General features: G+C 48.2%; 5 protein-coding genes across 6 annotated transcripts; 3 read left to right on the top strand and 2 right to left on the bottom strand.

Moving 5' to 3' along the window:
* Positions 1–214: 214 nt before the first annotated feature.
* On the top strand, positions 215–929 carry LOC6738012 (M-phase-specific PLK1-interacting protein). Its single transcript, XM_039294340.2, has one exon. The coding sequence runs from the start codon at positions 340–342 to the stop codon at positions 796–798; it is 459 nt and encodes a 152-aa protein (XP_039150274.1). The 5' UTR covers positions 215–339; the 3' UTR covers positions 799–929.
* An 80-nt stretch (positions 930–1,009) lies between these two features.
* Positions 1,010–2,170, bottom strand: LOC6738011 (RNA exonuclease 4). The gene is made up of 2 exons (XM_016171456.3): positions 2,097–2,170; positions 1,010–2,020 (listed from the first exon to the last, which is right to left on the bottom strand). Exon 2 carries the CDS (start codon positions 2,005–2,007, stop codon positions 1,135–1,137), a length of 873 nt encoding a protein of 290 aa, XP_016031807.1. The 5' UTR covers positions 2,008–2,020; positions 2,097–2,170; the 3' UTR covers positions 1,010–1,134.
* Positions 2,171–2,417: 247 nt separating this feature from the next.
* Positions 2,418–4,745, top strand: LOC6738010 (ATP-dependent Clp protease ATP-binding subunit clpX-like, mitochondrial). The gene is made up of 2 exons (XM_002084789.4): positions 2,418–2,591; positions 2,653–4,745. The coding sequence occupies exons 1-2, from the start codon at positions 2,515–2,517 to the stop codon at positions 4,658–4,660; spliced, it is 2,085 nt and encodes a 694-aa protein (XP_002084825.1). The 5' UTR covers positions 2,418–2,514; the 3' UTR covers positions 4,661–4,745.
* Positions 4,746–5,042: 297 nt separating this feature from the next.
* LOC6738008 (neuralized-like protein 4) lies at positions 5,043–11,336 on the top strand. Its single transcript, XM_016169577.3, has 9 exons — positions 5,043–5,508; positions 5,567–5,926; positions 5,988–6,922; positions 6,985–7,161; positions 7,220–8,304; positions 8,372–9,196; positions 9,250–9,550; positions 9,607–9,717; positions 9,779–11,336. Exons 1-9 carry the CDS (start codon positions 5,338–5,340, stop codon positions 11,154–11,156), a joined length of 5,343 nt encoding a protein of 1,780 aa, XP_016031806.1. The 5' UTR covers positions 5,043–5,337; the 3' UTR covers positions 11,157–11,336.
* A 137-nt stretch (positions 11,337–11,473) lies between these two features.
* Positions 11,474–17,403, bottom strand: LOC6738007 (heat shock 70 kDa protein 4). 2 transcript variants are annotated; one of them, XM_039293339.2, is made up of 6 exons: positions 17,271–17,403; positions 14,998–15,949; positions 14,403–14,933; positions 13,518–13,613; positions 12,671–12,871; positions 11,474–12,601 (listed from the first exon to the last, which is right to left on the bottom strand). In XM_039293339.2, the coding sequence occupies exons 1-6, from the start codon at positions 17,375–17,377 to the stop codon at positions 11,978–11,980; spliced, it is 2,511 nt and encodes an 836-aa protein (XP_039149273.1). In that variant the 5' UTR covers positions 17,378–17,403; the 3' UTR covers positions 11,474–11,977. The 2 variants fall into 2 exon arrangements, with proteins under 2 accessions (XP_039149273.1, XP_016031799.1); XM_016171449.3 differs by lacking the exon at positions 13,518–13,613.
* Between the last annotated feature and the right edge of the window lie 126 nt (positions 17,404–17,529).

Below are 17,529 nucleotides of genomic sequence, written 5' to 3'. Positions count from 1 at the left end.
ATTAGACTCGGTCTGTGGGTGAGAAGTGTGGGAACCGAGAGCAACTGCAGTTAAATGCACTTTATTTTGACGACCGACCGCACGACAACCGCGCTACACGAATATTCCGGACAGTGTGACCGCGCTGGGTCTGCGCACTGACACCGAAGACTTGCGGGAAACACCCTAAATATGCCGACAACTGCGCTTAGCAAAGTCTCAAACCAGCTGAATTAATTAATATGTATTTTTGTGGTAATGGCCAACGGTCGCACTTAAAATAAGAAAACATTTGTTTAACATTTCGGATCCAAGAAAATAAGCCATTATTGGCTTAAATAGGCTTTAACGACTATAATCATGAGCACCCCTCGCAAGAACTATAACAACCTGCCGCCCTACTGCCCACAAGGCGGCCAGTACCCATCGCAGTCCGCGGACTACAGATCGCAGCAATTCGGTGGCCAGCAGAAGCCACAAAATCCAAACTTTGGTTTCTACGAGGACAAACAGGGCCAGCAAAATGTTCCGCATTTCTACCAGAACAAATCCCCGCAGGAGCCGCAACGCCATCGGCCCTACGGTCAGGGCAGGAATTTCGGACGCGGCGGCAACTTCAATCGCAGGAACCAACAGAACTGGGATCAGAATCCGAGGAACCAACAGAACAGGGAGCACAACCGGAGCGGCGGCTCCTTCGGCCAGTATTTCCATCCCTCCATGCTGGAGGATCCTTGGCGGGAGCTAATGGAACGCCACGAGGCCATCCACGGACCCAGCTCTAGCCGAACTCCACCGAAAGAGGTGGAGGTATCCTAAAATGTTTAATACGTTACTAAGACCTAGTTAAGCCCTGTAGGATAATTTCACCAAAGCAAAGTAAGAATTTTAATTTTAGCTTTCCGATATTAAACAAAAGGATGTGTGAACATAAAAAAGGTTTCGTTCAAGTATGTGAGGCAAATCATGAGGTCCGAGTGAGACGCCACGTGCTAAAACCGCTCCGATGCCTTAAAGAAAGAACTATGGATAAGGTTGTAACATTTTATACATTTAAACAACAGTTCCACGTGAATGAAACCCGTGTGTACACTTAAAAACTTAAGACTATCGTATTTCATCCCCTCAGTGCTATGGGGCTCCCCGAGTCAGCTGCTAAAAGTGCTGCTGTTGATGCCGCTTCTTCGCCAGGTACTTCTCCCAGTCGGCGGCAACGCGATTGTAGATACCCATGGCGGCGCGTGCATCCTCCACGGAATTGTGTTCGCCCGTTTGGATCTCCTGACCCAGAACGGCCATGGTCAGGCGTTTTAAGCTGGGCGTATGGCTATTCGAGATGAGTTTGCACAGCGGCTTATAGCGCGACGTATCACGAATGTCATGAAACGGATGGCGGATGCTCAGTACGGCAAGATCGTTGCCCAGGGCGTGTCCCACCAGAATGCGGCCATGTAGCAGCTTCACCACTTCGTTTTGCACGGTGGCAAAGTCCTCACCGTTAGCGATGTCCTGCGGCCGAATGCCGGACACGCTGGTGCGGTAGTCGGTGACCTCCATTCGCGGCTTCACATACTTGTCCAACAGCACCTGTCCCACGCGATTCACGATGGACACGCGGGCCAGCATGTCGTCCTGTCCGTTGTGTCCCACACCCACCATCTCGCAGTCCATGGCCAAATAGCGATTGGAGTGTGCCTTCTTTTTCATGCGCATGCGTGCCGATTTGCTCAGTGGTGCTGACTCCGCCGTCTTGGCATCCTGGTTTTCACTTCCAGGTGCTGCTGCTGCTCCACCGCCAGCAGCGGCCATCCAGTTGGAACCGGCTGCCCTGCGACTTGTGTTCGCCTGTTGCACCTGTAGGCGCTCCATGGAGGTTTGCAGCTTGCATTGATTGTGTTGCGGGGAAACTACATTTTTCGTGCTGCTCGTGGTGTTGTTGTTTTTGCCAGGCCCGTTGCTGCTGCTGGCCAAGTTATTGGCCCGGGTACGATTCATGTCGAACTGCTTCTGGCGTGGCGTAGCGGACATGGCGTCGGGGCATCTATATATTCCAAATAAAAATGCAGCTTTAGACGATCTCGAATAAAAATGTGTTTCTTTATTTTAGTAACACCGACCAGTGTGACCGTTTTGGGGTTGCTGGGGTAACACTGTTGGCGGGCTTTTGGTATTTAAACACTCTCAATGGGTGCGTTCAGCAGTTAAATAGCAATCACGCCTTAAGAAGCCTGTGAACTCATCCACTGCGCCAATAATATGTGCATTGATTACTCGAACAAATATGACCGTAAAAATTGCTATTCATTTACAGTTTCAAACGCTGAAGTAGTTGCTTGTTCATTAATAATGTAAGTTCATTAAAATATTAAAGAAATGCGGGAGTATTGACAAATATTCTAAAATCACTTATGGCGTTTTTGTATTTGAACAAATCGCAAAAATACCAAACTAACGAATTGTTTACATATGTATGTGCACACTCCAGATTGGGTTTGAAGTTTTGGATATTCACTGCGAATTGCGCACTCGATAAAGATGGTCGTTTGCAGGCAGTTTCAAAGTGGCTCCTGCGTATTTGGTTCAAAATGCATCATGGAGCACATAGATCTCAAGTAAGCTCATCTTGGAATATATATATATATATATATAACATCCCTATCAATTCGCATTAAGGCAAGTGGTCGCCGAGGGAGTGAAACAATACTTGGAAGGCGGGGCGTGGTGCCTATCTGCATTCGGCCCCTTCAGTGGCAGGGGCAACTTTCCCAACCACACCGAGGATCAATCATTTGAGGAATGTCGTTTGCAGCATTACATGGCTAAACGGCAGGATCGCCTCACTAATTATGAGTTGCAGTATGTTCGCGAAGTTAGCTTGGCCACCATGAAAACGGCCAATTTGCTTAAGATGTCGCCCCAGATACTGGATACATTGATCGAAATCTACGAGCAGCCAAATAGTAACTTAGTCGGTTCCATCTTCAGCAAGTCCGACTCAACACGATTGATTGCCAAAGCCAACAGGATCAAGCCGAAGACTTCGCACCCGGAAAAATGCCAAGTTCAGCCTCAAAGCTTGCCAGGTTTTCAAACCAACTCGAATGCTGCCTCAGGAAACGCGATTATGGGGTCTTTTGGCGAGACACCAAGTGCTCTTAAGGCACCCCAGCAGAAGCCCGCTTTTCCAGTCTGCAACATCAAACAGCAGTTCCAGCCGCTGCCAACAGTATTCACTTTCGGGGCAACCCCATGTCCACTCAGCTGCACCGCTGGATTCGGGGCAGACAATTCGAGCGCTAGCTTTGGAAATATAGCCTTGGGTCAAACCAAGACTAACCAAGGAACCGTTTTTGAAAAAAGCAACATTTCTGAATTGACTAAGAACGAAAAGAAGGAGAAGTTCGCCAAGCTGCCACCTGAACCACAGAAGATCATGGAGTACTTAGACAAGCATGTGGTGGGTCAGGAATACGCCAAGAAGGTGCTGTCGGTGGCAGTCTATAACCACTACAAGCGCATCCACCACAACCTGTCACAGAGAGAGCAGACAGCCGACAACGCCGCCGAAACTCTGTCGCTCTGCCAGTTAAACATCTCTGGTGACATATCTACGCTCAACAGCGCATCGCAGAAAAAGGATTTGTTCGTTTTTGGAAGCGAACATGAATCGAGCACGTTCAACTGGAAATTTCCAGGTATTCAGTCAAACGACGTTGAGCTGGAGAAGAGCAACATCATGATGCTGGGCCCAACGGGATCGGGAAAGACGCTTGTCGCTAAGAGCATTGCCAAGTGCCTGGACGTACCATTCGCTTTATGTGACTGCACCACCTTGATGCAGGCGGGCTACGTGGGCGGGGACATCGAGAGCGTCCTCGTGAAGCTGCTCAAAGATGCAAACAACGACGTAGAGCGTGCCCAAACTGGCATTGTTTACTTGGACGAGGTGGACCAGATCTGTGCTCTCTCTGGATCCAAGGGCATCCAACAGGGCATGCTTAAGATGCTGGAAGGCAGCGTGGTTAGCCTAACCAACCGGGGTCAACTGTTCGGCAAGGCGGTCCAAATGGACACCACAAACATTCTGTTCGTGGCCTCCGGCGCCTTCACAGGCCTGGATAAGATCATCGAGCGACGCATCAACGAGAAGAATTCTGACGTCACTTCAACCGGCGAAGCCGGTCCCCCAAACGCACACCAGCAGGAGCGGGATAAGTGCCTGATCAAAGTGCAGGCATGCGACCTAGCTGAGTTCGGTATGATACCGGAGTTCGTTGGTCATTTCCCAATAATAGTGCCCTTCCACAGCTTGGATGCCTATATGCTGGTTCGCATTCTTACCGAACCGCCCAATGCTCTAGTGTCGCAGTACAAGGCAATGTTCCACTTGGATGGTGTGGAGCTTACCTTTTCCCACGACGCCTTAATATCGGCGGCCCAGCTGGCCATGAAGGGAAACATGGGAGCTCGCGGATTGCGCCCCATAATGGAGCAACTGCTGCTAGATCCCATGTTCTTAGTGCCTGGCTCGGACATTCGGGGCGTTCACATAACCGCCGACAATGTTATGGGTAAGGCCAAACCCAAATATCGACGAGCTACGGACAAGACGCCTTTCAAGTTCAATGTTATGGATCACCCAGCTGCCGTGTCCAGTATCACGGACAACCCAGTGGCTTAATCTTTAATATATTCCAGTTATTCAGTTTATATAAACACTTTGTGAATTTATTAGAATTAACATAATAAAAAGAATTAAACACAAATCTTAAAGTGTGGCTTTAAAACTAATATAATTATGTTTAAATTTTTTGTTAGCTTCTTTGCAGTAAAATTGCTGTTTTTAGGAAAAGATTATCCAAAAAGTTGTCTTTATTTTGAAACTTAATTTGAATAGGAAAATTTTGATGCTTAGAGATTTTGGAGACTTGAAAATAATTGTATTTTCTTATTAGGCAAATGCTGTATTCATTAATAGTAAACCTTGTTAATTACATATAGCTCGAACTATGTTTTCAGTGTAGTAACTGATAACCAATTCAACTAAGCAGTCGATATGTTCGTTAAATGTGTGGATTTTCGTTACATCTATGAACGGTCATACGAAAAGGATATTCATTTGTTTATTTTAGTTTGGCACATCTTTGAAAATAATGCATAATGCTTAGTGAAGATCTAGATAACTGCACAGTACTCCATCGGAATTTGTCCATCAGCGCCCGAGAACCCGTCACTTACATCGTCCACAGCCCATGAGCCGCAATCCGCCCGTGTTTCGATTCCGACTGACGATTGATTTGTACGGCGACAAGTGGCGGCGGAGAAAAGGGCCGATAAAGCAGAACTGGAGGAGCAACCATGACCGGCAGAGAAACGCAATCCTTCCACACACGCTGTGGCCGCTCTATCCGGCTGTACAATAACAACCGGATGGCCCAGCGCTCAATGCGGGATTTCAGTCATGCCCTGGTGTTCAGTGCTGAGCCCCTGGAGGACGATGTACTTTTCGAGGTCGTCATCGAGAAGAAGGTGAGTTAGCCACACGACTTTGCAGCAGATAGAGCTGCGGATAATGCTCGTCTTGCAGAATACCTCCTGGGGCGGCAGCATTGAGATTGGTGTCACCGCGGAGTCGCCGGATGACCTGGAACTGGTGGCATGCGCCACTGCCATGCGAAATGGCACATGGGTCATGTCCGGCATCGACGTGCGCAAGGATGGACGACGCCTGTTCGAGTTCTATGGAACCGATCTGGAGACGCTCAACGAGAATGATCGCGTTGGCGTCATGCGCACCTCTGGTAACGATCTGGTCTTCTATGTGAACGGAGAGTCGCAAGGCGTGGCTGCAAAAAACATGCCCAAGCCTCTGTGGGCTCTTGTCGATCTCTACGGACGTTGTGTGCAGGTTTCCTTGTGTCCGCGCGATGGAAGTGGCTCCGTAGAGGTAACCATTCAACCAAGCCAAATGAATCGTTAAATTGAAAATCGTTTTTTTTTGTACACAGCCTTTGGATTCTCCGCTGCAGCAACCGCTGCAGCAGGTTGTTCAAAACTTGGACGTGGCCATGAACGTAAACATCGTCGTTGACTCCGACGCCTGGATGCAAGGCAATGGCTCCGTATCCGGTGCTGATGACCGACTGTGCTTCCACACCCGCTGTGGGTCGTTGGTGAAGCTTTCGCCCAACTTTCGATCCGCCGAACGCCGTCGACCCCTGGACGAGTTCAATAACGGCGTGGTGATGACCCACAGGCCTCTAAGGGACAACGAACTGTTTGAGATTCGAATCGACAAGTTAGTGGACAAATGGTCGGGATCCATTGAAGTGGGCGTCACCACGCACAATCCCGCAGTGCTGCACTTTCCGGCAACCATGACCAACATGCGTTCAGGCACAATTATGATGTCCGGTTGCGGAATTTTGACCAATGGTAAGGGGACACGCCGTCAGTACGGCGAGTTCAACTTGGATGAGCTTCGCGAGGGAGATCGCGTTGGGATGATGCGCAAGGCCAACGGCAATCTACACAATTATATTAACGGACAGGACCAGGGGGTGGCCGCCACCAGAGTAGCCTCTACTTTGTGGGGCGTTATCGATCTCTACGGAATGACTATCAAGGTAACAATAGTTGATCGCGATGAACGTGAGCAGCAGAATCTCGTGACGCGGCGAAACAACATAGTAGCAGGAATGACTGCATGTTCCAGTGGAGTTGGTGCTCAACACACCCAGCACCAGCAGCATTCCGGCACCCCCACCCTGAGCCTCCTAAGTCCAGAGAGCGAGATGAATGTGGCTGGCGCTGCCGGCGGCCTAAGTGAGACCATTTCCAGCACGCGAGCCATAGCCAGGAACGATGACCGGCTAACCTTCCACCACATTTGTGGTACCCACGCCACCGTCACCCAGAGCGGGCGGACAGCTCTGCGGCCCAAGTGAGCATTGTTGTTTACGGCAGAAGATTTGTATGAACTTCAATTCCCCAATCTTTTTGCAGTGCTGCCGATGATTTTAACAATGGTGTAGTGCTCACAAGAAGACCTCTGCGTCCCAACGAACTCTTCCAAGTGCGACTTGAACGCGTCGTGACCAAATGGGCTGGCTCTGTTGAAATGGGAGTGACCACGCACAGCGCCGACGAACTGGACTTTCCATTCACGATGACTAATGTGCGGTGAGTCCTGGCTTCTAGCCCAACTTTAGTTGTTTTTAACAACCTTTTTCCGAACCAGTTCCGGCACTTGGATGATGACGGGAAACGGGGTCATGCAGAATGGAGTCACCGTTATCGAACAGTACGGTCAAAACCTGGATCGCTTGCAGGTGGGCGATAGAGTGGGTGTGGTGCGCAAGGACGACGGCACATTGCATTTCTGGGTAAATGGAGTGGATCAGGGTCCAGCTGCCCACAATGTTCCGGAGCGCGTTTATGGCGTAATCGATTTGTATGGACAGGCAGCACAGGCAAGCATCGTGGACACTTCGGAGTGCGGTAGTCCGGACACTGGAAACTCTACCATCTCAAATACGACCTTGTACAGTGAAGTTCCGCTGCGATTTCACAGCATCCACGGCGCCAATGCGGGCATATCGAATAGTGGTCTAACTGCGTCGCGTCCCAATTCTCTGGCGGAGTTCAATGACGCAATTGTGTTCAGCAACCGACCGCTAAGGCAGAGGGAATTGTTTGAAGTGGAGCTGGAGACAATGGTTCGTCACTGGTCGGGCAACATTGAGATCGGGGTGACGGGCACTCGGCCAGAGGACATCCAGTTGGCTCCAAACGCCACCGATCTGGAGGCCAGCGATACCATCATCTTATGCGGCCCTATGATTTTTCACAACCGCAAGACCATACGCACGAATATTCTGCTGGATCTGGATACCCTAGGTCCTAGCACGCGAGTTGGTGTGATGCGCAATGGTGACTTCATTCACTTCTTTGTTGATGGAATGGATCAAGGGCCGGCCTGCGAGTGCCACGCACCGAACATTTGGGCCATTATCGATTTGTATGGACAGTGCGCCCAAGTGAGTCTTACCCAGACGCAGCTGGACATCCGCGCTCCGTACGCAACCAGCGAAAATTCGCAGAGCTGTCAAGCCACATCGGTAATTCAGCATCCGGCCATGGAGACAAAACACCGCTGGACTTGCGTCTCGGGAAATGTAAGTCTAACCAAGGATTGGACGGAGGCCTCGCGCTTTACGGGAGCGGCGGCACCGCTATCCCATTGTCTGGTATTTTCGGAACATCCGCTCAGCGTAGGATCACCTTTTGAGATTAAGCTGACATCGGTTAATTCCATGTTTGCTGGTAAGCTCCCATTGTATTGTAGATATTAATGCAGAGGATTTTAAGAATTTCTTTTAATCGTCCGTAGGTTGTCTAAGTATCGGAGTCACTGATCTGAATCTAAGCGACGAAAGCGTGCGCAAGAAACTCCCAACTAGTCTGCGCCGGATTCCGGCAAACGTGTGGTATGTTAGCGGAAACGAGGTGTGCTTCAACTCAAGCTGCCTGCAGCGCTCGTTGGCCTCCCTGGAATGGTTAAGGGTGGACGATAGGATAACTCTGGAGCGAGTGGAGAACTCGTTAAACATTCTGTTGAACTCAGAGAACGTCAACATCCAGTTTCACAACGTGCCCAACGATGTCTACGTGGTTGCCGAACTAAGAGGTTCGACAATGGGAATTCAAGTGATTTCCGCTCAAGGACCGGCATCGCCACTACGTCCATGCAGTTTGCGTCTGCAGGACTCCATGGACTTTGGAGTGGATCCACTGAACAAGCAGGATAGCTCCATGCTGGAATCAATCGATTCCGAGGCACTGAACTACGAATTTTTGGATGTCTCACAAAAGAACGCGCGGCTCAGCGATGATCGCAGAAGCGTGACCAGAATCAAGTCCTATAACCAGTCCATCGTCTGCCTCAATAAGCCACTGTGTAAGGGTGAGAGCATCAGCATCAAGGTAGATGCCCTAAACAACAAGTGGAAAGGTACTGTCGGTCTTGGCGTTTTGTCCGCAAGTCCCCAGACTGGTCCCATATCCCTGTTGGACTTTAAAAGGGGCTGCTGGTTGGCCACCCACGACTACGTCAATATAAACGGCCAAGTGATGGCCTCCAAATACGGCGATGCCCTTGAGCAGATCCAAGTGGGAACTGTGATCACCCTGACACTAACCCATGCCGGAATGCTAAGTAAGTTTAATTTGAGTGTTAAAAGTTAGTTGTAATTATGAAAATTTATTCAGTCATTATGATTGGGTCAACGAATCTCGAGGATCTGGCCAGCGGACTGCCCAACCATGTGTATCCCGTGTTCGATGTGTACGGCAAATGCGAGAAAATAACATTGATTACTGGAAATGATGCTGGCCGCACTGGGAATGCCAATGGTACTCCAATTCTGGAGGCTCCGGAGGCCCTGGAATTGGATAATGGTATGCCACAGCAATGCGAAAAGGCGCACCTGGAAATGCACGAGAAGGAAAAGGACACGGAGCAGGTCTGCGAATCCGGACCGTCCACCTCCGGTGCTCCTTCAAACGCCATGTAAGCGTATCAATAAATAGGTCAACTCCGGTTTTCTGTACGGAATCATTTTGCAGGACTCGATCGGTTATGGAGAGCGTTTCGGAGAACTTGCTGCTGAACATTTCCATTAAGAATCGAACTCTGGAGCAGCAGAGAAATGAGCTCGGCGGATCATCGTCGACTTGGTAAGCATGGCAATGGAAATGCGGATAAGAATGTAATTCCTAAATTTCTGAATTTCTTCAGTTGCCTTCGCGAGTCTCTGCAGCTGCAGCACAATACTAATTTAAATATACAACGCAGTCAGAGCACACAGAGATTCCAGAACTCTTTGAACACATCTGCAACGGCAGCGGGATCTAGTGGCACCAGCGGCTGCACGGCCAATACTCAACACCTGAGTAACTCGGGTGTATATGACACGAATAAGGAGTACGATGATCTACCCAATCCTCCAAACCCTTTAGTCAGTTCTGTCGACGAAGCGAGTGGAGCAATGACGTCTGTATCCACAACGGTCGATCACAGCGAAAACAATGCGGAGGCCTTAGAGCTAAGTGCTAGCAATGAACGCGAAATGTCCGGCGAGCCAGCGCTCAACGATAATGTACTGGAGGACGATGAGATCGACTACATGAACCACCTGTTGCTGCTGCAGCAACTCCAGCAGAACGAATATACGCGGCATCATCTTATGCCCGATCAGGCGTCACTACTCAATCTCGACCTGCCATCCCTTAATTCCATGGAATCCGACACGAATTCCGTTGGCCAGACGCGGCCGAGTGGAGGAACAGATTCCCTGCGATCCACTGCCACCGGTGCCAGTGTGGAGCAGAACGACTGCGAGTATTTGCGTCAGGTGAGACGCTTCTGTGCATCGCTAGTCCTGCCGCAGGCCTTTTTTGATAGCCGTCTTGAGCCGGTGTGCTTCTGCCTGAAGTGCAGTGGACCCAGCATCGGAGGCAATGGTGATAAACTGGAGGGTTGGGTTTATTTCAAGCTAAACCAGCAGACGGTCAATGTGCTGAGCACTTCGACGTCGACTGCATCGGCCGGTGGTGGCGCTTCCTCGGCGACCGCTCCCCAAGTGCACTTTGATCTCAACGGAGACTGGCTGCCCTTCTACTACATGACACGGGTGGACAAGATACGGGCGATACTGGATCGTGGGCAGCCGCTCCCGCTTGAAACGGATCCGGACGAGGAACCGGCCGCTGCAGCGCTCAAGGATGAGCCTGGTACACGTCTGGAGCTGTACTATTCGCCCAATGCCACGGTCATTGAGCCCGTGCTGCCGCAGCATCACTTTGCCTCCGAACAGGGACTCCACCGCATCTCCACTTCCTTCGAGGTCTACGTTCGGCGGCAGTCGATTTCGGGTGTGACCACTGGCAAGGCTGCGGCCGAGGCAAAAAGGCGCAGCCTGGGATCCACCGACCACGATCATGGTGGAACGGGACAAGGTGGCGACGGCGTGGGAGGCACTCCGTCCGCCACTCTCAACGAGTCGTCTGTTCATCTGCTTAACGATCTCTGCTGGTTTACCAAAGAGGCTGGCGCTTGCATAATCAACGCTTTAATTATCAAACTGGACAGGATCGAGGAGCCGGAATCTCATTGAGCGCACAGCCCCATATTCGCACTAGTCACGCCCAGTTTATAAGCATTAATCCTGTCCCTATATTCACCACATTTTAATCCCGCTGAGCAGCTACCCACACCAAATCGCAGTCGCAGTCCTCTTTGTAAACGAGTTTGTATTGTATCGTAAGCTCAAATAAAATAACAAGTTTATTGGTAATGAACCCTTTTCATTTGGAAAACATGGCATTTAAACAAAATTAAAAGTTGTCCAAACCAAAGCGCATACAAAACTTTCGGTTCTTTGATACTAAACAATTTCTTTCACAAACAATCCCAAAAATTAAAACACTAAAGTAAGAACAGAAATGCATGATTGGAATTATCATTGTTTTTATTTGATTATTTTAATTCCATTCATTTAGTGTCGCTTTGTTGATTTTGTTATTCAAATATATGAAAAATGGTCGATTAGAAATTGTTTTAGGGTTGCGTTTATGTTTCTGTTTCGGTTTCGTTTTGTATCATCAACACGGCAGCAGCAGAAGTGTAGGATTCATCCTCGCCAGTTCCATCTTTTTCTACCACTCTCGCCCACATCCGTTTCACTGATTCTTGTATCCAGCCGCGGCCGCAGAAGCATTTTATCAAATTACTCTTACACTTGTAGGTTGGTTGTTTGCATTTTGTTTGTTGTGTTTATTTTGTTGTATTCTCTGCTAGTCCTGAAGCAAGTGCATATACAAATGTTGATTCATATATGTTTACCGTTTAAGTTATCGTTATTATTATTATCATTAATCGTTAGCCAATACCGCTGATAGCCGGGAACAACCGGATATCGGAATGAGCCTAATGGGCTCACTCCACATCCATGGAGGGATCGTTTCCTGCCGCGCTCTGGGCATTGTTATCCACATCCATTTTGTCGCCAGAATTGCCCGCTGGCTCGCCGCCATTCTGTTCCGCATTCGCCTCGTCCTTGGGCGGTGTTGCTGTCTTGGCCGGAGTTGGCTTCGGTTTCGCCCTGTTGATCACCGAACTGACGCACGAGTTTAGAGTTTGCACCTCTTGGCGCACGGCGGAAATCTGGACGGGACTGTCAGCGGTGCGCGGCGACTGTGAGAACTTGGGCAGATTTGCATCCAGCCACGATTGCGCTTTGTCCGCCGTCTCCGAGATGTTGATAAACTCGGTTTCCGTGAGATGATCGTACTTGGGCGCACCCTTGCGGAACTCGGCCACGGCCAGGCGTGCAATGGAAATGCTGTTCTTCAGCTCATCAAATGCAGCTGGTCCCTGCTCATAGTCGCTGGCGCGTAGCTTGATGGGATCCGTCTTCTGGTGCAGGGCCTGCAGGCGGCTGGTATAGATGTCACGCTCGCAGTCCTCGCCATCCTCGTACAGCCAGTTCTCGAGATCATTTAACTGCGACACGATTTTCTCGCGCTCAGACTCAACCACGAATCGCTCCAAGGGTCCACCCTGCAAAAGAGATGGGGCAAGTTTTAGATTTAAGAACTCACAAGAAAAGGATTTCGATGGATAAGTTACCTGCAGTTTGTTGCGCATATCGTAGACGAACTCCTCCAAGGCATTCTTGGCATCAATGCGCTCCGTTTCCTTCTGATCGTTGCCAATCATTTTCGACTCCTGCTGTGTGTAGTTGCTCAGGTCGACGGGGCTGAAGCCGTGTGTGGTGCACTCCAGCGGCAATTCGGTGGCCTTGGAAGCCTTCTTCTTTTTATCAGCGCCCTGGGCAGCAAAAGAAAGGCAAATAATTAATCGAAATGCGTAAACAAAATAGTTACAACGAGTTCAATTCAACTTTTCCAATAGAAAGAGAAAATTTGGAGCGGCGACAACACATCAACAATAAAGCGAAGAGGAATAACAGCTCCAAGCGACAGCCTACAATATGAGCACAATACATTTTCGTGGGTGTTTGTTGTAAGCAGTTCATATGAGTAACTGCGGGTTTTTGTTTTTTTTTTTTTTATAATTTGGAACAAGGGCGCGCTTTTTTCTCAGGTGTGTTTGAAATAATAATAAAAAAATAAAGCTTTTGGATACAATAAAATAAGATGGCAAATTGTGTAAGATTTTTTTTTTAAATACATTTGTTTTTTTGTTGGGAGCACATAGGGTAGGCGGCTTATGAGCGGTCTTCATCATTCGTTTCATTTTTGGTGGAAAAGATTAAACTTAAAAATTTCAAAAACCACAAAACGGTTAGATTCGTGCTTTTAAATTTTGTTGTACATTTCGTTAATCAAAATTTCCAATTTCTTGGCACACAAAAATGGGAGCAAAAAATTCAAATTTAGCGTTTTTTTTTCTTTTTCTTTTTTTGTTGGTTTTGTTTGTGAATTGAAATTTGAGAAATTTGTGGAAAACGTACCGAACCAAACCAGCCCTTGACCCGCTGTGCCCACCCTTGTCCGCCAGGTGATGAGGCTGTTGATGTATTATTATCATCCTCATTCTCACAATATGCCTACGAGAGATCAAAACGCGCGCGTTCGCAAACATATCCAAAACAAACAAAAACAAATATTGCAGTGGTATATTTATAAAAATGAATGATTTATATCAAAAACACGTTCGTATATACGTATAATTCAAACAAGAGCGCTACAGCTCCGGTTTTCGCATGTTCGATTATGGTAACGATCGAAAATCTTAATGAGCAATAATATTGATGATTGAAGCCGGTAAAAATCATCTTTTACTGACTTATAAAAGTACAAAAACTAAATTGATATCCCTAACCAGACATGGAAAACCGAAACTTATTAAGGAATTAGTCAAGAAATGCGACAATACGAATGGAGTTAGTTTCCGCATTTTCATGGTCTTTTCTTTTTTTTTTCAACTAAAATCTTCCTTGCAATTTGGCTTCAATAGTTTACCACGAATGTGAGAAAACCAATCTTGAAAGTTCAGTTACACAATTTAAAGCTATTTTATGTTAAGGATGAGCTTTATGAAGTGAACTATAAAAAGCTAAAAGTTTAGTACCAGAAACTAAACGCCAAAATCAAATTGATACATAAATGTAAGAAAGAAAGAATTTTCACGCTAGTTTTTACGGACAGACGTTATTGGACTGCTTTACAACAAACAATATCAGCTAAAGGCACTACACCCAACTCGTTTAATCCAGATGGGAGGGATTAGTAGAATACAACTAAAACTGAAACAAGAGCAACACAGCAACCCCTATCCACAACAAAAGATGATGAGACAGTGACAGCGTGATTTGGGCGGGAGATGGTTGACTCACCTCTTGCTGACCATCCGCAGGTTCTCCAGCGTTGTTGGTCTGGTCACCTGGCTTTTCTTCACTGGCAGCCTGCTCAGCAGCTGCGGCAGCCTCTTCCGCCTCCTTCTTTTCCACCAAAGTGGCGGACGAGATTAGCACAATGCCATTGTTGTTGATGCGCACCTTCAGCTTTACATCCTGACCCTCGCCGCGTTCCGTCGGCTTCACATCCTTGATCTTCCACACGCCAATCGTTTGATCTGGATAGGGCACCTGCTGGCCGTACACAATCGAAACGTTGAACGGTCCCTTGCGATTGATTGTCAGCAGGCGACTGAACGGAGAAGCATGGTATTGCGGGAAGATCTCGATCTCTCCCGGAGCAGCGGAGCCCTCACTGTCCCACAGCACCTTAACGGCGTAGTTCTGTATATCAGTGACGCCAAACTCTCGGACGCGTACAGCTGGCGACATGATGGCGCACTGAAGGGCTGCACCGCGAGACACTGCCTCGTCCTGGTTAAGAGTGGTGCTAGCTGGCTTGTTAAAGACCTACGAATAATAAGCGAAAGATTACAAATGTGACGTTTAACATGGATTGCATCATTTGACTAACCTGCTCAATAAGCTGCTTTACGGACGGAATGCGCGAGCTTCCGCCAACGATCTCCACGGAGTGAATGTCATCCAGCTGCAACTTAGACTCGGCTAGCAAGCGCTTGAAAGTCTGCTCGACGCGCTGCAAGACGGGTGCGCACAGCTCCTCCATCTGCGACCGCTGCATGGACGACGAGACGTCTATATCATCCAAGAAGCACTCAATGTTCAACGGCAGCTTGGTGCTGTTGGCAGACATCTGTTTCTTCAGCTTTTCGATTTCGGTTAACAGGCGCAGATTGGCACGGGCATTGGTCTTGGCGTTGATCTTGTAACGCTCCTGGAACTCCTTGGCGAAGTAATCGCCCAGAGCCAGGTCAATGTCGCGTCCACCGATCTGGTCCCAGGTGCTGGCCAGCATCTTCAGTTTGCCCTTGGTGAAGGCACAGGCACTGGCCTGCAGTGACGAGTGCCCAAAGTCAACAAAGATCACGTTACGTGGCTTGTCCTCGAACAGATCGTTCTTGTAGAAGCCGTAGGCCAGCGCGGTGGCCGTCGTTTCGTTCATCAATCGCAGGACGTTCAGTCCGGCGATTTGGGCGGCATCCAGGAGAGCCTTACGCTCTGCATTGGTAAAGAACACGGGACAGGCGATGACGCAGTCGTTAACCTGCGTCTGCATGGCAGCCGCCGATGTCTCCTTCAGCTTGGTGAAGAGCATCGCCGTCAGCTGCTCAGGCCCGAAATGCTGATCCTCCCCGAGGTAGTTCACCTTGATGCCAATGCTGCCATCGCCGCGCGCCTCCACGCGCGCTGGAATGCTCGTGAGTTCGTGTTGTACATGGGGATCGTTGAATTTGCGGCCAAGCAGGCGCTTGAATCCGCCAACTGTGTTTTTCATGTTTGTCACCTGCTGGTTCTTGGCGGCCACGCCGATGATACGCTTCTTGCCATCGAAGGCCACAAAGGAGCTGCAAGAGGGCAGGGAGTAAAAATTGCCGGTTAGTGGATAGCTCTGCAGGCCATATAAGGTTAAAATATCTTAGTTTAGTATGTTCGTAAACAGTTGGGATTAAGTCATGGCAGTGGGATGTGGCACATATTTATGTACAACACTTAAAACTGTATTTTTAAATTAATTAAACGACAGCAACAACCCAAACTATTTAAAGTCGTAATTCTTTTTAAAAGAAAATAAAATTGGGTAAATTCTGGCATGCGCAAATTATTGTACAGCAAAAGCTTTTACATAAACATAGCCTTATATGCAACAGGTTACAAGTTCTCACCCTGTAATCGCTTATTATTTTCGAATATAAAACTCAATGGACTCAAACTAAATGTTTCATAATCTTTAATATATACACGGGTAACATGAAAACAGCAACATAACCATGTAAACTATGCAGTTCAAACATAACTTTCTGCTTTAATCAAGAGTAAATTACCCGAATATATATCTTTATAAAACGGAAGTTGGTAAAATTTAGTACCCATTAGAAATAGTTTAACATATGCGGGTCCCACTGTGTCTGCATATGCGAGTGTGTGCTGTCTGTGTTTGCCGGCTTTGAAATTATTTTTGACAGCTTTGCACACGTTTTTCTGTGCTTTTTGCGCGCGCTCTCTCTCTCTCCCTCTGCACCTCTCACGCTTCACAACAGCTGCTGCTTGATTTCGCTCTCCGTACTCCGCTCTCTTCTCACCTTTGATGCTGCCTTCTTCTTGACCGCATGACGCATGCATCACCAGCTCTTTTTTTGGTGTGAGTGTGCCAAAAAAGTAAATTCGTACAAGTACAGGAGAGTGGGGAAGTGAGGACGATTGGAAAGATACGTAGGCCCACGCAGTCAACGGCATTTAAATCAAAGGCACCCATACATAGGCAGCGGCAATAAATCGAAAAAGAGAGGCAGCGGAAACAGCAGAAGAAGGGAGCAGATATGAGTGTGCCGCCGCCTCATTAAAATTGCAATTTGCAACACTTTTTATGGAAGTGCAATCGGCCAAATTTAGGCCTCCCGCAAAAGCGCACAAACAACACAGTACATAATGCACATATCTGGGGGTACACGTATGTTTTTCGGAGCGTTACCCATAACAACCATGGAATTTTCTAGGCGCGCTCTCTTACAAACACATTCACGCACACACACGCAAGGCATGACTTACAAATTCGACATAACCCCAAAAAGGCAAAAAGTCGAACGATTATGCAGACCGCAAAGCTTATCACTACAAACTGGGCCGTAATCCAGAGCATCGGATTGCGGGTAAGGCACGGGTACTTACGGCGTGGCCCGGAGACTGTAGTCATTGGCCAGCGTCTCGATTCCGCCTGATCGGGCTGCCGCTACATAGCAGCTCTCGTTGCCAAAATCGATGCCAATCACGGACATTTTTTTACTCGACTCCTTGTCGTCTGGCCGATGTTCCTAGTAAATTTGATTTAGAGCAGACACACTTCTTGGGCGTTTGCTGATTTTTCTTGTTTTCCTTCTCTCTTTTTGTTTTTGGGGGCGGAATAACGCGATCGCAGAGTTTTCTTTGT

The sequence above is a fragment of the Drosophila simulans genome, chromosome 3L, assembly GCF_016746395.2.
Source record: "Drosophila simulans strain w501 chromosome 3L, Prin_Dsim_3.1, whole genome shotgun sequence".
Taxonomy (NCBI): domain Eukaryota; kingdom Metazoa; phylum Arthropoda; class Insecta; order Diptera; family Drosophilidae; genus Drosophila; species Drosophila simulans.
The sequence above is the reverse complement of the archived record's forward strand: the minus strand, read 5'-3'. Positions and strand labels throughout refer to the sequence as shown.